The sequence below is a fragment of the Parasteatoda tepidariorum genome, chromosome X1 (genome assembly GCF_043381705.1).
Source record: "Parasteatoda tepidariorum isolate YZ-2023 chromosome X1, CAS_Ptep_4.0, whole genome shotgun sequence".
Lineage (NCBI taxonomy): Eukaryota > Metazoa > Arthropoda > Arachnida > Araneae > Theridiidae > Parasteatoda > Parasteatoda tepidariorum.
Window position 1 is genome coordinate 2,691,968 of NC_092214.1, and position 27,361 is coordinate 2,719,328.

Sequence of the window (27,361 nt, forward strand, 5' to 3'; positions counted from 1 at the left end):
CAATATAAATAAAGCACCGCGCCAAAAAGCAGAAGAACAGCAAAAAAATATTTATATGTTCAGTAGCTGAATTAACGCTGAACTGATTACAGAAACCCGTAAAACAATGTAATAAGAAAAATAAAATAAAAATTTATTAAAAGAAAGATTTTAAAATTTATTACCGTTAACAATTTGAGGAAAAACTAATACATAATAATGAAACAGCTAATAATAACGAAATAACTAATAATAACAAGAATAAGAAATAACTAAGCAGGCCCCAAAAAAATTCTGAAGGAATGAGCGAAGGGGAAATAAGTTTCACTTTCACAATCTTTGAGGGTGGAATTTTAGTGGGTAGAATGCCCTCTCCTTCAATGGAAATAACCCAATGTGACTCAACTTAGAAAGAGAGAAGAAAATGTTTAAAAGAGGGGTGTACCCCACCTCCTCCACGTGTCATTTCTATTGGAGCTGTTTAGGAGGAATCAATCAGTTATATTTTAAAGGGGTTGGGGAAAAGAAAAGGGTATGGGACCCCTAATCCAGCATTCCAAAATTCGGCACTTAATCTGATCTAATCTTTTTCTTTTTTTTTTTAAGAAATTTATATTGATAAGACAAAAAAAATCAGCTATATTCTTTTTATTTGGAATTTTATTCTGTTGAAGTAACTTACTTTATTTTATCTTTTAAAAATAAAAAAGCAGCTTGAAAAAAAAAATCTGTGTCAAAGGAAACATCTGTTTCTTAAGCAGTTTAAAATAAATTGAGAAGTAAAAACATCTGCATTTCCAATGAACAAAATAAAGAAATGCAAGTTGGAAAAAACTGATCAATCAATCTTGACAGCTAGGCTTGCACTTTACTGATTCGCCCCCAATTCTCCCTCCTCTGTTTGACCATAAATTGGCCACACCCAGTTGACATTGAAACTACCATGTAGACAACAAAATGAATTCTATCCCTTTTGCGGTTTTTTATTCGATTTATTAATTTTTTATTTTGCCGCTTTTTATTAGTTATTAACTGCTAATTTGTTTTTTTTCTTGTTAATAGTTGTTTGCTTGTTTTTTTATTTTTTATCTTTATTAGTTTTTAGCTTGTTTTTTGCTTGTTCTTAGCATTAATTGTTACATTTTTTTTTTTGTAGTTTCTTGTTAGCTTTTTTTTTTCATGCGAGATTAGCCTCTTTTGTTAAAACAAAATGTTATCTAAAAGAAAAAACGAGAACTATGATCTTGCTCCAAAGAAGAAACGATTATGTCTTCTTCATAGGATTCGGATTATTTCTTCTTGATTATATTATATAGATTAGTAAAATTTCTTAAGATGGGCCAGTTTTAAATTCACCCCATCATAATCTACGATCGAAACTTGACTAAATTTATTGGTTTTTCTGAAATTAACAGTGGAATTGAATTATAGTAATATTTGGGGGCCATATTGGAATTTCCGAAAGAGATCCGAAGTTCGGCATTTCGTCAGTCCCGTGAGTGTTGGATTTAGGGTCCTATTACTTCCTTTTCTGTTCGCTCAAATTACAATTGCCGATGTTCTGCAGCAGATCGCGATACCGGCGAATATTTCGTCGACTTCGTTATTAATTTTTTTTAATAGTCTTTCTCTCAGAAAATTATTTAATCTTAAATAACTTTCCTTGAAAAAATTTTTTGCTACTAAAAAATATTTCGTCGGAAGCGCCGCTGCATCGGAAGCGCCACATGTAGGAAAAAAACAACTTTTTTTTCCATAGCGCCGCGGCGCTTCCGCCGAAAAATACGGTAATCCCAATCAGGATTTTCAGCCCTGTAAAATTGAAAGTCAAAAGAAGAAAAAATTAAACAAAAAAACTTTGCAAAATATTTAGATGAGATTGAGTGACTGACAGGAAATAATAGAATTGTTATCAAATTGTTTAGTTAAAGGAAGAATAGAAGAATATTTTTTCCTAAAGTGCACGATTTCAATCATTATCAAAAATACTATTAAAGATGATCTAAAAGAAATTGTTATACTGTTGTAAACAAAATGTATTGCATAAGTTAGAGAAATGTGAAATGTCGAGAAGATTTGTCACTATATTTTCTGCAATTCTTTTGGAGTATTCCTCAACTGCAAGAAATTATGAAATTTAAAAAAAAGCTTAAATAAACTTACCGAAGTAGAACTTAATATTAGATAACATCAGAAAATCTAACGTTATCATGCACACCTTTATAATACTAGAAAGATACAAAAAATCGCTCTTTTCTCTGCATTATATACCATTAGATTTTAAACAAACTAATATTATCTACCATTCGCCATAGCATTATTTTGCATTGATTTTGATGCTATATAATATTAGATTTTGTATTTCTGTTGCATTTTATTTTTAGAGTAAGCAAGGGGAAGATTTGGATGGTAGTAGAATAATTCAGCAATATAATTTATTTATTTCCTGTATTGTTGTGAAGCAGTAAGACATGGAACAATAGTTTCATAATGTCATTCCACACATTATTTACTTAGCTATACAGAAAAGCTAAATAAAATTACAATACTAAGTTCTGCAACCATTAATTTTCCTCTCTCTTATTATAAAGTATATTTTGCGTCCAGTAAATTTTTTGGAATAAATATTTCAAATATAATTAAGAAATAGTACTTGAGTTGCCTAAACTGTTATTGATATTTTTTTCTGTTCTTTATACAATGTATACTTTATACAATTATTTTTATTAAGGATCATGATCTATTAGAATTCGTAAATTACAAAAAAAAAACACTTATAAATTTTAGAATTTTGTGTAAAACATAACTAAGAAGAAAGCTGTTTTAGGAAACTTGTTTTTTTGTTTACATTCAGTGAACCATCCATTGAAGAATTTTGATTCATATAAAGAAAACTGTAATGAAGGCTTAGGGCTTAGTGGTAATTAATTGAAATTGTTAACAATTTGTATTTGCTGATTTATGTTTTGTTTGTCTTCTAGACTGCTAAAAGTCATTGTGGCTCTGTTAAATCAATAGTTTATTCTTCTGATGGTGTTAACATAATCTCTTCTTTTATTAATTCTGACATTGTCATTTGGTCTGCAGAAGAAGGGTTAAAGGTAAGTATGTTTTTGTAATTGATTAACTAATAGTACTTTTTTTAATATAGTATTTTTTTAATGTCATGTAAAAGAATTCTTGAGAATGTATTACAATTGTTCTCACTTACTTCCATATCGGATAATTTAATAATCAGCTTATAAAAACAAAATTTAGTAAATTTATGTGAAACAAATTTTAAATGTTACTTCTTCACTAAATTGCATAATGAAGAGAAAAAATGATTTTCTTAAAGAAATGTTTTATTAGCTTGAGGGTAATTTTCCATTTTTCAGTTAGGAAAAAAATATTTTACGTAGTTATTTTAATGGGAGCTTATTCATTGTAGCTCCTAACAAGTGTCAGGGGGCAATTGAAGAATTAGAAGTCATATAGTAATCATGGGAGATTACCTTTCTTTGACCCTATTCACCATTTAACATTTTTTATTTAGTTATTTTCTGGGGGCCAATTTGTCAAAGCATTTTCCATTTCTACATGATTAAAAAAATTATATGTGAAAATTTACTTTATTGGTGTAGGGTATCTACTACTACAAAAATACAATTCCAATTCACTAGTATATAAGACATGTTAACTCGATTCTATGTTGGGGGGCCTTTATATAGATGAGTGTTGACATTGTCAATAACTTCTCACCCCACAATTGGCTCATTTTGTATTTTTGGCACAGAAAGCACAAACATTTTTTCTCTATGTTCATCGATCATCAAATAAAAAGTTTTAGTTAGTTTTCTATCTCAATTTGGATAATAGCTAGTAAATTGGAAGAAAAGTAGTTTCTTTTTCTGAAATTACCAAATCTATTTTACTTTATTGTAGCGAATGTCAAACTTTCAGAAGGGCATTCAGAACATTATCTTCCTTCTCAATTAAATTTCAGAGGAAAATAAAGTTTTCAATTAGGAAAATAGATTTAAAGTCGAAAATGAGAGTTAAATATTAATTTTACTTTATTTTTGCGAATGTCTGAATTTCAGAAGGGGTGAAGTATATTCTTCGCCCCATCACTTTAATTTAAGAGGAAAATAAAATTGTCTTTTTGGAAAATAGTTTACACAATTTTGCCCCTCTTACTTTTATATCAGAAGAAAATAAAGTTTTCGACCCCCTCACTATAATTCAAGAGGAAAATGAAGTTCTCGATTTGGAAAATAGCGTCGAAGTTTTAAGCAACAATTTTTTTTCTAAAATTTTCAACTTTACTTGATTTTATTCTATTAATGTCTAAATTTNAGATTTAGCATTACAAATGAGCGTATTGTCAATTATATTTAACCACCTGCACTCATTTACAGACTTTACCTACTAATCATATGAGAGTTCTACCAAATGGTACAGCAAATAATTGCGGCGTTTAGTGAATGGAAATAGATTCCAAGTATTTTTCAAACAAGATAAGTTGCTATTGTCAATGCCTACCTATTAGCTTCCCTTTTCGGCTTAGTCGCAAAAGAACTGGATTTACTATCCTTTCCCCGTACAGTGATCAAGGAAAATTGCTTTCAGCAATTGTCCTGACTGATGATTTTTTTTTTTTTTGGAAATCTTCAATTTGTTGCCTTTAAACTCGTTTTTAGCAGCAAATGATTTAAAAGGTTCACTATAAAACTTTTCTCTAATAAATCTATTCATTTTGACATTTTCCCCTGTATATATATATATTATTATTATTATAATTGTTAAAATAGTTAATGTAATTTGTTCAATTTTTAAGTCAACTAATGTATCTAGTAAACTGACTTAAGTATTTAAATGTGTGAATAGCAATTAAAATTACACCATTAAAAAAATCCAGATAACAGATACTATTATGATTGTATCGTGACTTGAAGATAAATTTTTAATCGGGATGTTTTTTGCTGCTATCTGATCCAGGACTCAAATTTCTTTTATACAAATTTATTTATTTATTATAAGACTTACTATAAGATTATTCAATTAAATTAAATTCATATCAGCAATGCCATTTAATAACTTTGCATTTGTCATGTTTTGCTATAAAGGACCAAATTAAAACAATAAACTTAATTACAAGCTGATTTGGAAATTGTAATTGCAGTGAAAAAGTAAATAATGATTAAAAAGCTCTGGTTTACAATTAGAATATATAACTTGCTGCGTAAAGAAGATGTATTCAAATTTAATAAGCTATTTTCATAACAATTACTTAAAAACCTTACAGGTGAAATCAGAAAAACCATTTCATTCAGGAAGATTTGCAATATTGTTTGACTATACCTATTGAATTACTTATATACAAAACTGCATTATCAAAACTGCTTACATATAAGTGAGATGACATTTACAAAAATCCGTTGTGTGTGAAAGCAATTTCCTTTAAACAATAATTTTATATAACTTATTATCCTTAATAACTAATTTATATATTAATTGATTGATAATTAATTGATAGGAAATTAATACCAAAAAGAACGAAATTACTGTACCGAAATTATATAATACAATGTAAAAAAATTTAGAAAAAAAAACTGGATTATTTTTTTTTAAATATTTGTATAGTATTTAAAATTATGTATAATCATAAATTTAGATATAATTGAATTCAGTTTTCTTTAATTAAGCATTAAATAGAATTTTTTTATAAGAATTTTAAGATTTAAAAAATTTTTTGTTAAATTAAAACAAAGTCTAAAATATCTGCACTAGCTCAAATTTAAAAGATATATTATTAATTTAATGTATTTTAAATTATTTTATCTATCATCTAACATTCACTAATGAAACGCACACTGTAATAAAATTGATTACTGAAAAATACCAAACTGGTTAGTGGAGAACAAAATGGAAATAAATAAAATATTTGATAAAAAATATCTATAAAAAGTTAATTAAATGATAAAAATATTAACATTTTTTTCCATTCAGGGATCAAAATTTTTATGAACGGGTTTAATGATATTTTAATGATACTATTTTAATGATAACATTATCATTAAAATATCAGTGATTAACAGAAAGCATTATACAACGTTGGCTTTATTCAAAATGTTTTCAGTAATTTCGGCATTTATGATAGTGTATAAGATAGTCTATAAGATTATTCAATTAAATTAAATTCTTATCAGCAATGTCGATAAACAAAGCAATAAACTTATTTTTAAGCTGATTTGGAAATTGTAATTTGTAGTAAAAAAGTAAATTATAATTAACAGGCTCTGGTTTACAATTAGAATATATAACTTGTTTCCTAAAGAAAATGTATTCGAATTTAATAAGCTATTTTAATAACAATTAAATATTTACAAACATTACAGGTGAAATCTGAAAAACCATTTCATTCAGGAAGATCTACGATATTGTTTGACCATACCTAGTGAATTACTGATATACAATAACTGCATTATCAAAAATGCTTACATAAAAGTGAGATAACATTTAAAAAATTCCCTTACATGAAAGTAATTTCCTGTAAACAATAATTTTATATAATTTATTATCCTTAATAAATAATTCATTTTATTTTGAAAGCATTTTAAGTATAAAATCACTGAAATTTAAGACTCGAAAGTAATAGGAAATCAATACCAAAANTTTTAAGAAATGGAAATATTCTTCAGAAAAGGTCTTTGACCATTTTTTCCCCTTCCCTTTATGTTAAAATATATATGCAATTACAAAAAAGAAAATTTTCATCAATTCTATCTTAGCACAATTTCTTTCCTACATATATTTATATAATGAGAGTTCTTAATTACTTAATTTTGAAGAAACATGATGTGGTCCCCCTTGACCGTCGGGGCGCGACTGCCCAGGCGTAGTTACGGCCCTGGGTGGTTTCCCATAACAGGAATGTTGGGATTTGTCACAGATTTATCTGGCCATGAAAATATGAAACAGTTAAGCATTAAAATAGCTCCCTCTATTTAATCAGGGATTCTAAAAGGGGTTTGGTTGCAAAAATATCCCTAACTTATTCAAACGTCATTCAAACGGGAAAATTTTAAATTTGCATTTGTTCAAAAGCATGATGCCATTCATACAATAGGGAATTTTTGGGATTTCTTAATCAGTATTTTTCTGAGAATTATTACCATTTAATTGGCATCTTGAGTTTTTATAACTCTTTATGAAAGAATGCTTTCTGCGTCTTAAAATCAATAAGAGAAATCTATTTTAAGCTAAATCTAAGATAAATCTATCATGATTTAATGTAAAAAAACTCGTATGAGACTTTTTATATTACATTCCGCCTCCCCAAAAATTATTTTTATTAAATTTAGAGCTTAGGGAAAAAAAATGTATGATAAATTTAGTGGCTTGTAAACGTTTCTTTGACTGGGGGTGTGAGCCAATACAAACTGCAAGAATAACATAACAACGTAAACTTTGATTGTTTTATTATTTTAAAATCAGTTTTATTATTTTAATATTATTATTGTTAAAAAGAAGTTATTATTTTATTGAAAATAGTTATTACTAAAAATGATATTTCATTAATAGTAGTTATTATTAAAAATCTCTTTTATCACATTTATATGTGTTATAGTTGCGTAAATTATTTAGGGTGATTGTAATTTAATTATTGCATACACACTATCACAACAGTAAAACAAAAATGATTTATGAATCAGAAACAAATTAAAAAGGAAAATTAAATGTGATTATTGAATTAAAGAATTTTTTAACTTAACTCCTTTAAATTTGTTAAGATTGAGCAATATGTTTTATTGACTCATTTTGATCATAAATGACATGAAATGGTTCTCAAAAACAATTTATTTAGGCAGAATTTGTGATTTACATTTTGGTCTGGGCATAATTTATGTTTTATATTTTGATTCAGGCATATACTGTAAAAAGGTTTTCTTAAAAGTAAACAAAATGTGCCCAAATAAGCTCTGAAAAAAATAATTGTTGAATTTGAAACAAATAGTCATCAAAATTGAAACAGCATACACTTATATTTGAGCAAAATGCATAGTCTTAAAAATGATATGGAGAGAGAACAATGTGTGAGAGAGATGTTCATTGGCTGCCGGCAGGTTTTACAAAGGGGTTGTATTTAGAAAAATAGGATCCTAAATTCAGGTCAAATTTACAGGAGATTGGCAACTTCAATTTCAGTTTTTGCATATTTAGTTCTGTCTTAAAAACTTTTAAGCGAATGGAATGTATGTCATGATGCGTCACAAGATGACTAAAGTTAAAATTATTCAATTCATAAACTGAAATCTCCTCATTTTCAGATAAATTTTTTTCCTCTAGCTGCAGTATTTATAGTTTCAATATCAAAATTTTCAAAAATTTATTCTTTAAACTAAAAAATTATGCATGACTTTCTCAAAAAGCTATGACTACAAATATAATTATGATATGATTATTCTATAAGATTTTTATAAAATATGGTATGGAAATTTTTTGAAATTATTAGAGGGACACTCCCCCCCCCCTCCTATGCTACATCATTATGTTTAATTATTTATTTTCCAAACAGGTGGCAAATCTGAAAGGACATGCATTACCAGTAAAATCTTTAGTTTTTTCTGTTGAAAAGAATCTGATTGTGAGTGGTAGTGAAGACTGTACCCTTAAGGTAATAATATGATTTAATGATATGACATGTCTTGTTTTTTTCAGTTTTAGTTTTGTAATTATATTCAAACAAAATTAAATTAGAGAATGTTGTTGAACACCTTTTAAATGTGTAAACAAAATTTAGAAACCATACTAAAAAATATAAAATATCGATAAAATCCTATGAAAAATAATAGTTTAACATAATTCGGTTTTTTCATTGTTTTAACTTAATCATAAAATTAATCATGTTTTATTTTTAATTAGTTGGAATTATTCAACTGCTTGTTTCGTTTAGTAATTTACTTATTTTTGTTATGTATAATTTTATAAAAATATTTTCTTTGTGCTCATCGAGTTTGAATGTTTAACAAATATCTGTAATTATATTTCTCTAGATTTGGCCAACAGCAGATGGTGTGTGTATCAACAAGTTGTCAGAGTGTAGATTTTGCCCTATTAGTATGCTGGAAATAATATCCCATGACCTTCTAGCTATTGTTTTTCAGAACTCAGAAATGTGGATTATGAACATGTATACTGGTAATAAATATTATGCAATGCAATAATATTTATCTGTGAAATTTAAACTAGTTTTTTCAAAATATATGTTACTTTACTAATAGCTTATTAAATATAAAAAATAATTATGTAGCAAAATTTTTTAATTAAGTATTAAAATTGTTTTTTAATTAAATATCTCTTAAGTCACATTTCATTACTAATGTAAAACTGTATTGCATGAAATTTACTAATTTTTAACATGAAATATAATTTGCTTAAAAAGTATTAAATGTTTATTCTTTTAATTAACAACAAAAAATATTTTTTCTTTTCCCCTGTTATTCACTTATACTTGTGTTAAAAACTCAGAAGTTTCATGGCTGTTAAAAGAAACTTTGGTTGTGTAAAACTTTAATATTTGTGTTTTGGTTTATTGAAACACATTCAGAACCATCTTTAAAATCTTTCAAAATGCCCCTTAAAATATTTTATCTCTAGAGATAATAAAAAATTTTATTTTCTTCATTTGAGTTATTCTAATTTTAATAAAAATATAAATTTTAATAAAAAAATTTTGTTTAAATTTTTCTTGTTACGTGAAGATACTTGTTGGAATGGAAAATGCATTTTTTTGCCAAATTTTTGTAATGATTCAAACGTATTTGATGATAAATAAACATACTATTTTGAAGTCCTTAATTTTTCAAAAAAGTCCTTAATTTTTTTCCAAAAAAGTCCTTAATTTGTTGCTTTGTTAAAATAGGGAGAACTCTGTATCATGGTTTGAAAAGTATTTCAGCATATTGGTTTTTAAAATAGTTGAATCATATCATTGAGTTGTACTTGACATTAAATTAGTTGTTCCATTTGATAATGAACATTCTTTTTATTAATCTATAATTATTTATTTATAATATAAATTATTAATTCATTGTGTGTTTAAAGAAAATTTTAACAATATGTGTTAAATATTTCTTTTGAGAGATTTATTAATTTTTATTCTGCATAGTGTAGTTTTTTCTGTACATTAGCTATGTCATTCTGACCAATCATTCAACTCCCTGACTAAAAATTAAAAACACACGAGTTTTAATATTAATTTCAAGCAAATTAAGGATAAATATTTTTAATCTGTGTACTAAAACAATAAAAGTAATGTTTGAAATGTTGACTAATGTTTAACATTGGCTATGGTAACATTTTTTATTCCATGTTAATAAAACTGGCTGAATTCAGTAGTCTATTTGATAAATGTATTTTCATTATAGAATACATAATTTATGAGACACTTGTTTGATTATCTAGTGTTACTGAAAATGAAATTGAATAATGAGAAATTTTGCATTATTCTTTTTAACTACATATATTTATGTTGAATTTAATTTAGCTTAACTGACTCAACATCTTGAATTAATCTATCCATTTATTACATTCTTGCATCACAAGAATATAATCTAGATAAATTGTCTTATTCATGTAACAAGGGGATATTTGTTTACTACACTTGCAAGAGTATGCAATATTTACCTGATAAATAATAATGCATTTTATTAAATTTCTACTAGTATTTTACTATTGGCAATACAAAAAAAAGGTAGCTTATGGTCAAAGGGCTCTAACGATGGTTTTGTAAACTAATGTATTTTAATTTGTAAGTAAGTTAAATCAAATTTACAATGTTCTTTTATGCATTCCAACATTCTTTTATGTGTACATGCAGGTTCTGTAGAGGCCAAATTCGTCATTAATTCAGACATTGTCTCGTACATCAGTAAACCAAGTGATAACATTGACCTTGATACAGTTAAACAACAAAAATGGACAGAAATGTGTGTGATATTTGGAACTCAATCTGGAAAGGTTCTGGTAAGAAAATTCAAAATTAATTTAAGCTTTTTTAATTTTTATTGCATATATATAGAGTTAAAAAAAGAAATAAAAAAATTATTCAAATTTTTTGGACAATAAATAAGCACAATTTAAACTTGTATGAAAATATCATTACACAGCATTGTCCCTTTTCTTTCAAATGTATCAAATTCAACAATCCACAAACTATTTTATGTGCTATAAGATGGTCTTTATTTATGAATTCCTTTTAATATAAATTCATTTAATATATTATATTTAATAAAATAATTATTGTTGATGTTTTACTTTATTTGGAAACCATTGTAGCTTAAAATATTGAACATAAAAAAACTACTGCTAAATAAAATCCTAAAACCTATAAAAATATGAAAGAGTCAGTCAACTATTAATTCAATTGTTTTTATAGAAAAAAGTTTTTTGCTCTTTCCAAAGCCTATGGCTGGTCCTAGATGTGTTTGGGGTATTTATTTATAATCAGGGCATTTATATTGTTTGGTACTATGGTTGAAACCCTTTATTAACCTTTTTTCCAATCGGCTTTTTTCTGCATTATAAATAAGATTTCAATACCAAAATAATTAGTGGAAAGGGAAAAATTATTTCTGATGCATTTTTTTACCCAAAATTGTATAAAACCAAATTGAATAAATGAAGTCTTGAAAACTATCAGTTTAGAGATTATTAACCTTTGAAACATTTAGCTCTCCGCAATATTCTACACAACCGAACCTTTTCTGCTGCACACTCTTTTCCCATTAAATAACATGGGGAAAACCGGTTTAAGTGTTGGTGTTTACACTGAATCAAATAATTCCTTCTAATACAAAAAATATATCACTAATAATAAATTAGACATCACTTATTGGTTAGTGTGGTATTACTCATATTATTATTGTTAGTGCTCCTTATTGCTATTGTTAGTGTTTGACTAAGTAACGACATTTAGGTTTCGCCTTGTCAGTAAATGTAAGATAAAGTTCTTTTTATAGGAAAAGACAAACTTCAGGAATCTCTACTGGACATAAACCAAAACTTAAAAACAATGTCCGGCTTTCTCCTAGTTATATCTGCATTTAACTGCTAATAAACTTGCTTATAATGCAATTCAGCTTCTAATTTTTAAAGTATGGATTTTCAATCTTCCATAATTTCTAAAATTTACATTAAATTTTGTTGGTTTATCTTCAGCACATTTTCTTGTTCAAATTTTGTTACTCACTCTTTGAAAACTACATTCACTTTAAATGACTATATTATATAATTTAAGCTACTAATTATATTTTATCACTGATTCACAGTTATTTTTGTCATTTGCAATTATATTAATGGTATTAAATTTGATTTGAAACCTGTATACTACAGTGTGGAAACTTTACTGAATCATCTGTATCCTCGATTGGATTGATGAAATTTCGAGTTACCTCAATTGTTCATAACCCAAAAATGATTGTTTGTGGAAATTCTGATGGTGATATTGGTGTATTTCGTTATCCAGATTAGTAAGTTAAAATATTTCTTTAATTTTAATAATAACAGCACTAGGAAATTTTGTGTGATTTATGTTATTCATAGAAAATGAGTTACATTTTTATTACAGTGGAACCCCAATTTTTCTTAAAAAAAATCTAAGTATATTTTTCAAAAATAGGCACCTACAAAATGAACTGCTAGGAAAAATATATAATATTTACATGATCTTGCTTTTAAATACGAATTCAACAATGTCCCTCTCAGTACTTACTATTGTTAGCAAATTTGCTTTATGGTTTACATTTGCAAATGTTTCAGAGTTTTTATGCTTTCAAACTCTTCATCAGTTGAGGATATATTCTTCATTACTTTTTGCTTATCTTCTTCATTTTCATCACTATCATCAAAAGCAAACAATAAATCGGATATTGAAGGAATTGAAAAGTAATGGGATGTGTGATTGAATTATTCCAAGATTCAAAGGTTGAAGCTTACTGGAAAAAAGTCTACTCTAAAATTTTACAATTTAAACTCCCATACTTCCTCACACACATTCACCATCTATCCTTAAAAAAAAAAAAAAAAAAANAAAAAAAAAAAAAAAAAAAAAAAAAAAAAAAAAACGTCTGAAATCTAGAGCTCTTCCATGACATCATAGCACGACGTGACTATTTCTTTTTTTTTAACGTCCTGAGTTCATTTATTTCCGTAAAATTTAGTTTGTAATGCAGTTGAAACAATAGAATTAGAACAATATTGAATATTTTTAAACAGTTATTAACTTTATTTTTCAATTCTTAGTGAAAGAACAATGTAGTTTGTTGAGTTAAAAAAAAAGATATCATTTGGGTGGAATTGCGATTTACGTTACGTAAGCTGCTAGTATATTATTTTGATTTGTTTTCGTTTATTGATGCAATTATATGAATCAAATTTTATTGAATAACTATAAGAATAAATATTGAATGATTGATTTTATTACGTAATTAAATTTGTGTGACTTTATTACTGGAAAAATGAAAAATAGGTTCAGTTTAGTTTTTCAAACTGATGTGTACTGATAAGCAAAAAGATTTGAGTTATATATTTTTTATTTTTATATGAATAACTCATAAAGTTATTCTTTCAATTTAACTTAACTCTTTTTCAAGTTTATGTCGTAAAGATAAAAATTTTACTGAAGTTAATTTAAAAATACCTTTGTTTTCTTACACAACCATCAAGAGTATTATGTGAACATCATTCTCTCATCTTTTCTGCATTTTTGATTTTTTTTCCTCTTCATTGCATATTGACCAGAACTTAAATCACTTATAAGAATTTTTTAAAACTTTAAACAAAAATATAAACTTCATAGCACATATTAGTGTAAATTAATGCATCTGTATTGTCTAGAGGAAGTTATAAACACCTCTTGTTGTACCGCCAACTAGTACAAAGAAATGTCCTGAGGAATAAGGTGCATACCACCCTTTCTGTGCTTTGCTGATCCCACCGCATTTCTGATTTTGACTCAAGGGGTGATTCCTTTCTCACAAGCAAAAGGTCAATGAGATGGAATAGAAAAAATCTCTGAACAACTTCAAACAGCAAATAAACAAGTCTCTCTTTTTTTAGGAAAAAAAAGAAAGAACTTGAAAAAAGTTTGTGTGAGCTTTGTAGTGAAAAAATTATTTTGATCAGTTAAAAGCGGAAGAACATACAAAAAGGGCAATGTAAACTCGAGGTCCCTCTGTGTATAAGTTTTTTTTTAACGGAAATGCGCATAGCCCAGAGGAATCATATAATTTTCTTATGATTGTCTAATTGTACGTACCTCATTTAAAAAAAATACTGTTATGGTAAATTTCAGTAACTGAAAATCATTTTTATGAGATTGAAAATCAAGAATTCCAGATCCAATCAGAAGTTAAACTAATAGAGTTATTAGGCTTAGAAATATCACAAACTGAAATATCTTTTAAATTTTATATATTGATCATTTTAAACATAATCCAAAACATATAATTTATAAAATACCTAAAAGTGTGAAACTTTATTCCAGTAAGTCAGCATATGTATATGGTGTGCATAAAGGTTCAGTTCTCTCCTTACACCTGTTTGGTAAATATTTTCCACTTGTGATGTCATCTGGATATGATAAAGTATGATAATACTTGTTTTTATTTATATTATTCTCTAAAAAAAAAACTCAAAATAAAGAAAATTATTTCCTAATAGGTTTTAAAAATTTGGCGCATTGATATAAAGGAAACGATAGAGCTTATGCATTATGAAGACGTGACAACTAAGCATAGTGATGGAATTTTGTGTAGTTATTATGTTGATTATCACAGTGTAAGTGTTCATTTACTTTTTACCACTATGCTTTTCCCTCCTGCATAGTTTCAATGTACACATCAACCCTCATCCTGTTACTAAATAGGAAACTAGTTTGGCTTAGAAATTATTAGCGAATAGGAGCATTTCCAAGTATTTTTTACTTAATTTTATTCTTGGCAGAATTTGTTACCTGTTCAATCTCTTTCTTGGCTACCAAGTCTGAGATGATATGTAGGCTGAAATGTGTACAGTTAATGAAGCTCCACCCATCACGTGTTATTCATTAAATTCAACAAAGCTTTTCCAACACTTTTAACTAAGATTATAAGCTTTTAAATATAAATAAATTGAAACTTATTTTGTTGTCTTAAACAATTATCTTCTGGAACATTAACTAAATGTTTTGAATTTTAATATTAATTCAAAAAATTTTAGAAATTAGTTTATTATTGAAGAAAACTACTAAAAAAGAATTTGGTTTTTGACTGTGAAAAAGCATTATAAGGTGATGCTATTCAGATTGAAATGTGTACAGTAAATAAAACATTACCCATCATGTGATGTTCATCAAACTCAAGTAAATTTTTCCAACACTTTTAACAAACTTGGATTAAAAATCTTTTAAAAATAAATAAATTGAAGCTTATTTATTAAAAAATTAACTTGTCAAATATTAATTAAATGTTATAAATTTTAATATTAATTCAAAAATTTTATTAAACTTTTTTTGTTACTGCAGAACTGCTTTACAGAATTGCTTTTGTACTGCCACGAAGAAGAATTTAGTTTTTGACTGTGATAAAGCATCATTCTTCCGTTCCCAAATAAATCAACTGAAATATGTGAGCATAATATTGAGAAGTATGAAATCTGTGTGACTAGCTACATCATCCATTCTTATGATCTTAGACTTTCAGCGTTATTTCTAATTTTTGGCAGGTGATTAGGTCACCTGGATTTAAATTATTAATTCCCAGTTATCTTTCCTAGCAAGCTTGATCACCAGATTTGTTGCGGAAATACTCACCACCCAATCATAGCTAAGCACCTATCCTCATTTTTTAACAGCTGTGGCAGGAATGTTGTATCATTTTGAACCTGATCAGACTACACGGACGGTGCCTGAGTTGGTGCCTTTTTTTCTCTAAGCTTTTACCCTCTAACTGATGAGAGGATTTTCGCCCTTGACAGATTTAATGTGCAACTTTGCTGCGTACGCACACCGGTTGTTTAGTCCGCTGCCAGGATTAAACTCCTGAACCCCAGGTCTCTACCAGCGGTGTGAGCAGAGCCTTAACCATCTCTGCCACTGGAGCGTCTTGTTGTCAGAACAGCACAACTGCTTCAAGAGTACACACTGTTGAGCTTATTTGACTTCTTAGCTAAATGAATTTACTATTTTATAATTCTAAAACAACAGGTTTATATGTCTAAAATTAGAAGTTGATTTTTTTATTTGCTTTTAATATTTTTTTTCTTTAGATTTATCCTCGATATTATTTATCTGGCTCACATGATAATAATATTATTATGACTGAAGGTTATGGGGAGAAAATCTTATGTGGATTAAAGACAAGCGTAATAAATGTTTGTTTCTCAGTAAGTATCTATTTTTTACTATTTTTTTAGAAGAAAGTAATGAAGTATTTTTAATATTCTAACTTGATGTATATCAAGAACAGTGTTGTAATAATCTATATTTTAGTTACTGTTAAATATTTTGTAACCCTCCAAACCCATGAGCCATTGAGTAAAATTACGCAGAAATTTTCTTGCTACTTGCAATTTTTTCTTTTGCTAACATGAAGAAACTGGTATTTTAATGCAATTTGAAAAAGTACAACACTAAGAGTCAGAGGGTTAATTTCAATTTTAGTTCATAATAAATTATAAATAAAAAATTTGTTTCTAAATTATAAAATTCATTTTATCTTTTTAAACTTAATTTTCATAGAAACTGTTTTCAACTCCTATTGTTTTATTTTTCAGAATGATTATATCATTGGATGTGCTAATGATGGTAGTGTTGCCATGTGGTCTATAGATGGGAAATTATCAAGTTATGTCCCTGGAATTGATCAATCATCTACAATATTATCATTCTTAGTTGAAAAAAGTAAGACAATAATTTGAATTCATGTAGTCATTACAAATATTATTGAGTTATAGATAGCATCTATTTAATGAAAAAGATATTTTAAAGCATTCAATCGATGTGAGCTGTAACAGTTTCATTCAAAAACTCAATATTGTCTATTAAATTATTTTTCCAACTTTCTGCTTTCTTTTTGATTATAAAATAATGGTGAACAAGAATTTAGAATCACTTTTTTCTAAAGTATATGTGGAAAACAAATTTGTTTCTGAAACTCATCTTGAAGCTAAAATAATTTATACTTTATTATCATATAACTAATCACGTTTTTTGTATATTTTTAAGATTTTGTAATGTAAGTATATTTTTTACTTCTTTATTTTTTAAAATATTAATTTTTATTGTATGTTTTTTTGCATAGATGTGGCAGGAGGAGTCTTTGATGTCACTCTGGCATATGTTGATAAAGATGGCAGTGTGAAAATAACTAAACCTATTCAGGTTTTAAACTTTTCTTAATAATAACTTGTTACATTAATAGTTTTTAATCACAAATTTTTATTGTTTCTTTTGGTTAAGCTAAAGAAGCATTTTGAGTTTTCTTTAGAACTTTCTTTAGAGGAAAAAATTTTACCAATAAAGATGTACACTACTTTATTGGTAAAATTTTCCTCTCCATTTTTAAGTAAAATTAGGCAAAATAATCCATTTTTTGTTTTTTCAAAGATGTTAAAAAGTTAATTTAAATCAGAAATAGTTGGATTTGCTTCTGATATTTCACCTCACAAAGAAATTCTTTCGCATTTCTTAGATAAAATTTTATCATCAATAAAACATCTACTGTAAATGAAATATTATTTAGATATATTCCTTACCGTTGAAAGAAGTTTCAATTTTATTGTTACAAGATTTTCCCCATTGCTACTTTGCAACAAACTTGTATTTGAAGGAGTTTCCTTATTTTTATAGCATGTAGCAGATGAGTTTTTTTAATCCAAACCATACGTAGGACTAGGTGATGTAAGAAATTTTGTATTGTGATATATCGTCTGTTAGATATTGCAATATAGTGATATATTGCAATGGAACATAGTGTCAGATATTATTTCTTTTGAATCAAAACCACACAATTAGTAATCTTAAATCAATCTTCAAATAAAAAATAGAAATTTAAATAAAAGAAAATTGTATTTATATGAAAAAAACACTGCAAGCAAAAATAACACTGCTTAGCTTTTAAAAATTAAGAGAATGAAGATGACTTAACACCAAACTCTAATATTAAAAATAAACGTAAGCTGAAAATAGTATAAATTTTAAAAATTAAATAACTATCATTCTTAATTTAAATAATTTAAATAGGAAATATACACCATGAAATAAATATAAGTAGATTAAGCAGAGAAAAAGTAGACTCTGCCTAGTAAGATTATTTACTCTATTCAATTTAAGCTATAATTAAGAAAGTATTCCTGAGTTTTTCAATTATAATTTCGATATAAATTTTAAAATTTAGCTTCAAGAAGCTCATTTTTTTAAAACTTCTAAATCTTTTTGTTTTGTGCAACTTAAAAAAGCAATATTTTAATAAATTTCCCGAATCTTCAGAATCTTGAAAGTTTTTGGCGTGAACTATTAATTGTTGTGCTTTGTATAAAAATCTAAAAATAACAAAATAAATGTTTTAAAATGGATTTGTACTACACTATCCCTGACTTTGCTTCAATCCTGATCAGCAGTTGCTGCTGTAAAAATTTATTCACCTTATTTTTTATCGCACTTCTAACAGCTCTTATTTTACACCTCTAATTTTCTTATTGCACCTATTAGGAATAAAAAATATTGAATTAAAATAATTTTTTAACGATAACAATGTTTCTTTTCAACAAGTAGAAACTAACATCGATTTTGAAGTGAAAATTTCATCTTTGAACAACCTTTAACTTTAAAATTACTTCAAGCTTAATGAAAAGTTTTTTTTCTCCTCATATATCTTAGCCTTAAAATTGATTGGTGTGCAAAACTTCAAATTAATTGGTAGTCTCTTTTTTAATTTACTAAAATCAATCAAATTATTTTTAAAAACCTAATTTTATTTGTATGTTAGTGTATATTTTGAAATATTTAAAGTGTTTTTTTTTTCTAGAAATTATATTGGTATTCACTTGAAGGACACAGCAAAAGTATCACATCATGCAGTATCAATAGAAATGGTGAAATAATCTCAAGCTCTCTTGATGGAACAATAAATGTTTGGAAAATTAGTGCCGATACCCCAGATGCATTTTTAAACCATAAATCATCCATTAATGGAATTCTTATATCAAATGAAAACAAAATGCTGATTACTTCTGATGTGCAAGGAACCATTTTATTGTGGAAACCGAATGATGTTTCAAAACGATTCAGTTTAGTCTGTGTTGGAAAGAAAACTGTAAGTCATATTATTTCTTGTTATTGTAGTTTAAATTTTCTAGCTATTAATTAAATCTGAATAAAGCTTAGAATAAAAAATTTTTTCTTTAGATAAATTATGTTTTAAAATTATGTTAAGAACCTTATTTGTTTAAAGTGTTATTTTTTTCATATCTTCCTGAAACCAGACATTGGACAACATTTGATAATATTTTAGTGTGCAAAAAAAATTTTTTAAAGATTTTTTTGTGCTTTTACAAAATGATTGTCTATGTAAAAACATAATTGATGTAGGTAACCTTTTCAGGGTCAAAATACACTGCAAAAATATGCCACAATCTTTAAAAAAGAAAAACTTAAATATATAACTTTTTTATGAAATTTAAAATTAATTACATTCAATTGTAATTTTTAAATTTTTTTAATCTTATTTATAAGATAACATTGTTCTAACCTCCATATTTCTTGGTAAAATAGCATTTTTTGTCATTATACAAAACGTGGATCTCAGGAGGATATGTAATTTGAATTTCATTGAAGGTAAAATTATTGATTCTTAATTTATCTTTAATATTAACATTACCAATCCCAAGTAGCACAAATCTCAAAAACGCTATCATAAAAACACAACTTCAAGCGATATCGTTGAGAAATATTGTGATATATAAAAATGGACACAATTTCTAATATTGTTCAATATTCTAAAATTATATTGTTTGATACTTAAAAGAAACGCTGTAGAATGTTATTAGGTATCTCTGAGCATTAACAAGCGCTGTAAATCGACATTGTAAAAACTACATTCACAAAACAAATGCTGTGGAATTCTGGCCATCATCACCTTCATTTTTCAAAAAATGTAACATTTGAAAAAAAAATTCAGGATTGTTTGTAATCTGGAAAAGAGAAAAAACTGTTTATAAAACCATTTCCAGCTAGTTTTCAATAGAAATAGAATATCTTTCATTCAATATATATTTACGTGTGGAAGCAACTATTTTGTTAAAAAAGTTGGTAAAGCTTTTCCTATTTTAAACTATACAGCATTATTTACTTTCTACTGGGTGAAAAACTATCATGCATAGATGTTAGAACTTTTAACAATTCTTGGTAGTCAAGGATATTTTTTTCTCATTCCTGAAAATAAAGCAGCAATGAAACGGCTTTTGCTAAAAAAAAAATTTCTCTTTTTCCAGTGTACAAAAAGCCCTGTTATAATTTCAGTTTGAAATTTCTTTTAATAATTGTTGTAATAACTATAAAAATAATTAAAATGAAACAAAATTACAACGATAAGGATTTTTCTACTTATCTTTTTTTTTCTCTCACTGAAATTCAATCTTCGCATAACTTTTTTTTTATAATACCTAAACTTTCTCCTGATTAAAATCTTTAATTAAACCTAGAGAGAAAAGTACTGTGTGGGTACGTGTATACTGAGTGGGAAGAAATACACCAAAAATATTTTGTGATATGCTCGTATTCCATTTGTTTCAACAAAAATAGGTATTAACTCAGTACTTAAAAGTTTCCCTTATAAAAAAATATTTGTAGAAAATTTCTTTAAATAGTGACCACAATTCTCTATTAAAACCTATTTTTTCATTTTCAAATAAATAGTTTTTTATATGTCTAGTTGTGAAATTCAGCATAAATAGACAAATGTTTAAAAATGTAATGCAAAGACACTAGGACTTTAAAAAGATGCCAAAAATTGTGTTTGGTAATGGTTAATAAAGAAAATGATACTCGTATGTCACATAATTTTATTTTGCATAAAATAATGTTTTCAACTGATTTTATTGAATATAATTTGCTGATAATAGATAATGCATGAAAAATATATTATACATTTTCTTAAGCAAATGGGTAAAATACATTAATGGGGGAAGAATTTAAAAAATTATGTGTTACAGTCAGTTGCATTGACATTAGTTAGAAATAGAGAAATAGTTCTTGAGAAAAAAACGACTTATTTGTTTTTCAACTAATAATATCAATAATCAATAGAACACAGGCAATATAGTTTATTAAAGCATGAAATTTCATAGTAAAATCATGAAATTTAGGAAAATAAACATTGCGACAGCAATGCTTCCTTAAGATATTTACCAATGATAAGCACTTTAACAACAAAGACAACTTATGGTAGTTATTAAGACAGTGTGAAGAAAAATATATATGCATTATCTCCATCTTATGTATACTGTCATAGGTACCAACCCTGAAGTAACAACTTCCCACAATATTTAAAGCTGTATGACAATTATTGTATTTATTGTTATTTTTGTAGGCAAAATCAATTTGAATCAAACTTATTAAATAAAAAAAATGACTAAGCATAAAATTTAATACTACTCAAATTATGATCCAAAAAAATTATTGATAAACCTGGGATATTAGCTGGTATGTACTGTATATGCATTTATGAAACATGCTTACTTATACTTTCAAATAAAATTATGAAGAGATAAAACTTCTCTACATTGGTTTGATCTTTTATACCCTAATAGATATGTTTTTAAGCTATATTTTAAATATTAAGTTGATCAAAGAAATTTTTCCCTTAATTTTTATGACTTTATGATAAAAATAGAAACAATTCTCAAGTTTTTAAAAAAACAATTCAAACATTAAATTATTACTATATGCTGGCTTTATTAACCCTCTAAAGCATTAGTTATTGATTCACCTCACTGTTTATACATATATATACATATTTGCTTCAATATTTTTCTTTCTATGTTATTTTGTACTAAATACTCAGCAAGATTAAAGTATTAGATATTTAACTCAGTTAACTACTTAAATAATTTCTCAATAATTTCTCATGAATTTTGCATAATATTTTAAATAAAAGTATATGTTTAATCAGAGACATTTCAATCTAAATGTTTTTAAATTCTAAAAGCAATTCTATATTTACTACTTTGAACTTATTGGTGGTGTTCCAAATAAACGAATATCTTTTGATAAATTCTTATACATTCATATTTTTATAGTAAATTATTAATTTAGGAAACTTGTTAGAAAAAATATATACTGTAAATACATTCAGCTTTTAGCACTATGGTATAAAAAAAATTTTAAAACTTTGTAATATATTTAAATGCATAACATTTGAATTCATTTTATTGAACACGAGAAATGCAAAATAAAAATATTTATTTAAATCAAGTATTTGCTATTAAAGAAGTTAGAAATAAAGTTTTGGCAGTTTGTTTTTATTGCAAATTTACCAGTTCAGTAATTTTTTTAACACTATATTTAATACCACAATATATCGCAACTACACTTTGAAAATTTTAGTGTATGAAAACAAATATGAACTCTAATTATATTAAAACTCCTCATTTTAAGTAGCACTCTTGCTAGTATTTAAATTGTGTAAAAATACTTCATATTCATAAAGCTAATATAGTAAACCATTTTTCATTGTTTGAATTTCAGTTGATAAGAAATTTGATAACACAAATTCAAAATGGATAACATTTTTATTTTGTGCAAAAATTCATAGGTTTTTCTAAACTGAATTTGGAAACTTAACATCTGAAGAAATTAAACATTTAAAAAATTATATTAAAAAAAACTTGCCATTTCTTTTATCTTGATATTTTACTTTAATACTTTTGTAAAGGCAACCAAAATACAAGTAAATAATAACTAATGATCAGATATAAAGGCAATTTCAATTTTCAAAAGTGTTTTTAAAAAATCTGTTTAACTAATCTGTGTTTGAGCTGCTGGTCTCAATTTTTGTTATAGATAAATTCTGGTATTTTATTATTACATTTAACTCTTGACCAATTTACCAATCACAGTTTTACATCTATATCCTGAATGATCTCCAAGACTTATGTATTGAATGATTTAAAGGATTATTGCAATTTTTTTTTATTACAAAGCCACATTAATAAACACTACATGTCATGTTTTAGGACTGGATAATAAACATGCGAAATAATTTATTAAATTATTTTATATTTTTTTATGAAAGACACATAATATTTATAAGTAAAATTCAAAACATTCTGCAGCTTTGCCAGGAAAAATATTGACACGCATTTTTAGGGAGTGTTACCATTCATTAAGAACTTCTATTTATGTTTTAAGTGAATGTTTATTTTGAATGTAATTAATATACAAATAATCAAGATATTTTCAATACGCAGTAAAGTTTGATTATATTAGTTTGTTCGATAATAACCTAACCGTCAGCCAGTGCCGGATTACCCATAGGCCATGGCCTAGGGCCCCCTTAAAATGGATTTTTTGAAAATAAATTTTAAAAAATTAAGAAAAATAAGGATTTTTTGAAAAAAAATCAATTTCAAATATATATTAATTAAATACGATAATGTTTTTTTATATAATGTTAATCATATTTATTTTGTACTGATTAAAATTTAATTTATTATTATTTATTTTTATTTTAAATATGCTTTCTTAAATCAAAAGTTATATAAATGCTTTTATATTTTAATAAATGAAAAACATACAAGAAAAAAAATTTAATCTAAGGGCCCCGAAATTTTGAATGGCCTAGAGCCCCGCGTACGCTTAATCTGGCTTTGCCATGAGCTAAGAAATGTTAGCTTATACAAAAAATTTTCTTAAGGAATTTAAAAAATACTCTGCATTCTTTATAATGTTACAATGAAACATAAAAAGAATCAATTTGAAATTAAACAATATTTAAAGCACCTGAAAATTTGAACATGATATCACCAAGTTTCAGATTAAGCCTACAACACGGACTAACAGATGATCAAATATATAAAACGTTAAAAATAATTAATTAAAATATTCACATTTTTGACTGAATACATGATTATTTTCATAGTTGCTAAATACTTTTAAATAAAATACTTGTGAAAAATAATAAACTATATAATACTCAATAATACTACATAGAAGAAATTAATACCTTTTAAACTTTGCTACAAATATATGTATATTGCATACCGCTTTTAACTATCGCTATTCCAATATTGGCATCCATCTACATATCCCTAAGGCGAAGTAAACAACAGTTTCTATCGTTAAAAAGTTTAGTTCACAAACTGATATAGCTCTCATATAAAAGGTAGAAAGATGCAGAGGAATATTGTGAAAAAATACTGTGTTCATATTTACCATTGCTTACAAATAATTCTTAAAAGATGTTTAATTTTAACTCTTTTACAATTTCAGCAAACATGAATTATTATTGTCTTTTAAAAAATTTTCTTGAATTTTATTGCTAAATTAGCTTCTTATGAAATAAACTAACAGTATATTAAATTGTGTTATTGATGAATGTCGTACAATACTGTACGACGTTCACAATGTCAATCGATATTCATCAGTGTCTAACAATATCCCTGTGCTACTTGGGGTTATCATCTAATGTGTCTTTGTTTATTTTAAGTTAGCATTTTTATGTAGCAAAAAATAAAAATGTTTAGCAAGATTTTAATTTTATTACAAATAAAATAAGTTTGTAATTAATGTGTCACAGCTTGTTCAAAATATATTTTGTTTCTCAAAATTGTTCATGATTTAAGAGATATTATTTATTACTTATTGTTTGCTAGATTTTAAAATGAGACAAAATTTTATGCACACAATAAAATTTATATTTATACCAGAGTTCTCCCTAGGAATAAAAAAAGGGCAGTGTGCTTTTTCACAGAAAAGGGCACTTACAGTTTTGAAAGAGCACTCACCACCGTTAAAAGTTATTAAAATTTGTAATATTATGTAATAACTGAATTTGATCCTCAATTTTTAAACTATCCTCTCATACTATTTTATGTGTATACTTCACAAAAAAAATTCTCATTAAGTATCAAAATAACAGAAAAATTTTGAACTTCTGAAAAATAATTAAAGACAAGCTAAAAGACGATCTCTGTGTATAAATTTTCTTCAAAAAAAAAAGGAAACTTCTAAAAAGGATTGATTGATACACAACTTGAATGCTTTTTTTTATATTTTGAAATGAAAATTATGAGAAAAGAAACATTTAATGGTGCATTTTTAAATATTGAAAAAAATTAATTAAAAAATTTTAAATCCTTAAAAAACTCTATGTACCCCCCAAATAAAAGATTTGATTATCGCTGAACTCGAATATCATGCAAATATAACTTAACTATATATAACTAGACAACTGAAGAAAAATCTTACTAAAATTAAGGACTGAAATTGAAAAGGGAAGTTAAATAATTATCAGTAACTAAATAAATCAGAAGTGATTTCATTAAAACAGATGATGAAGAAAACAACCTTTTCCTGAAAAAAAATCAAACAAAAAGGCAGTGACAAAAAGGCAAACAAGATGGCAGCTTATTTTTAAAGAAGAGGAAAGGAGGGTGCATTTATAAGATCAAAGGGCAGGCGGGGTAGGCCGTCCTTCTAAAAATGCTGTGGGAGAACACTGTTTATACCATTTGCTATAAATATATATTATGTATTTTAATTATTTAGAAAATAGTAAGAGTAGTAATAGCTTTAGTAGAGCTCATAACAAAATTTAAAAAAAATATTAGTATCATATTTTCTAAATTTTTGAAATCTAGCATATTTATAAACCATTGGATACCTTTACATTTAATTATGCTAATTGAATTATATTTTATTTGGTAAAAATTTTAAGATATTCTTTTTAGTATACTGGGGGATTCATCAAAGCTATTGCCTTATCAAAAACATCCACCTTTATAGTTGCTGTGACACAAGTGAGAGAGAACAAAGAAGATATCCATTTTTTGGACACTATATCAATCTTGTAATTTATTTAGATATATTTTTAGTTTATTTATTTAAATCACTTTATTTCAGATGAAAATGGAGGGAAAATAAAATTAATGAGCCACTTTTGGCTCATAAATTTTATGCATTATCTTTCTTTATCTCTTTATCTGACCCTATGTGCCTATGTGAGTTTATTGCAGAACTGAATATTAATTTAACAAGAATGAATCATTGTAGAAAGAAAAAAAACATATAACAAAACAGTTCTAAGTGATAAAGATTGCAAATTAGAGTTTCAAGTTTAAATTTTTATAGTTCAAAAGTTGAACATAATATGTGAAACATAATAAATTTAAGCTTTTGAGTGTGTATATAGCAGGGTTCGTTGATTTAAATCAGCTTGATTTAAATCACGATTTAAATCATAATTTAAATAAATTGCTGCATTAATTAATTTTAGTTAACGAAAATTACTTTCTTTCTTAGTGTGTGTTAAATTCCAACACATTTGAAATTACATTTTTAAAAATCTTTTGATTCTTGAGATTGAAAGTACAGATTAAAGTAAACATTTAATGCTGTCTTAATATAGACTTGCATAGCTGTAGAAAGTAATTAATAAACATGCATTTTTTTCAAAAATAATGCAAATAATGTTAATTAAAATTCTTCTTTGAATGAAAAAGTGTGAATTAAAATCTACATCATATTTTATTGGTGAAAAATGTATATTTCTGGAGCTTGAGGTTATAATAAAAAGAAATTACCCTAATATGCCAAAAACAGAAAAAGAAAAAAAAAAAAGACTGATGAATTCATATGTTTTTTTCCTAGTATAGTTTCATTCTTCCCTTTCAAATTCTATTTGATGCAGTAGGGTTATTAACTGGTATTTTTTCTCATAATATGTTTACAGTATCTTTGACATTATCTGATTTTCTATTACGAAATTTTGTGGAAAAAAAATTCCAATGAGTACATAGATTTTCAAATTTTTTTTTTAGCTTAACTTATCTATTTTGATATAGAATTAAAAATGAATATTTTAATATAAAAATATATAGATTAAATATTTATTTATTTTTTGATGAATGACTACATTTATAAACACAGTCTGCTACATTTATTTTGTCATTTTAAAAATCAAGAGAAAAAAAAAGAAATCACAATTTTAAATTAAAGTTATGGTTTGCTAACTGAAACTTTGTTTTAATAGTTAAAGCACAGGGGTCTGTCCAAGCCGGTACCTTTACAAATTCAACTTTAGGAAAAATGATAGAATAATCACACAAAATACTTTTTCTTAAAATTTTATTTTTGTGTCTC

General features: G+C 26.1%; 1 protein-coding gene across 17 annotated transcripts in view; it reads left to right on the forward strand.

The window, feature by feature from the left end:
* LOC107451625 (telomerase protein component 1) overlaps window positions 1-27,361 on the forward strand; it is a 275,001-nt gene that overhangs the window by 228,620 nt on the left and 19,020 nt on the right. For all 17 annotated transcript variants that reach the window (XM_021147098.3, XM_043040343.2, XM_021147105.3 and 14 more), the window contains 12 exons: window positions 2,961-3,080; window positions 8,540-8,638; window positions 9,018-9,162; window positions 10,844-10,989; window positions 12,358-12,494; window positions 14,510-14,609; window positions 14,686-14,802; window positions 16,270-16,386; window positions 16,777-16,903; window positions 17,304-17,383; window positions 19,029-19,316; window positions 25,951-26,069. In XM_021147098.3, the coding sequence (XP_021002757.2) occupies window positions 2,961-3,080; window positions 8,540-8,638; window positions 9,018-9,162; window positions 10,844-10,989; window positions 12,358-12,494; window positions 14,510-14,609; window positions 14,686-14,802; window positions 16,270-16,386; window positions 16,777-16,903; window positions 17,304-17,383; window positions 19,029-19,316; window positions 25,951-26,069 (1,595 nt within the window). The remainder of the gene's footprint in view (window positions 1-2,960; window positions 3,081-8,539; window positions 8,639-9,017; window positions 9,163-10,843; window positions 10,990-12,357; window positions 12,495-14,509; window positions 14,610-14,685; window positions 14,803-16,269; window positions 16,387-16,776; window positions 16,904-17,303; window positions 17,384-19,028; window positions 19,317-25,950; window positions 26,070-27,361) is intronic.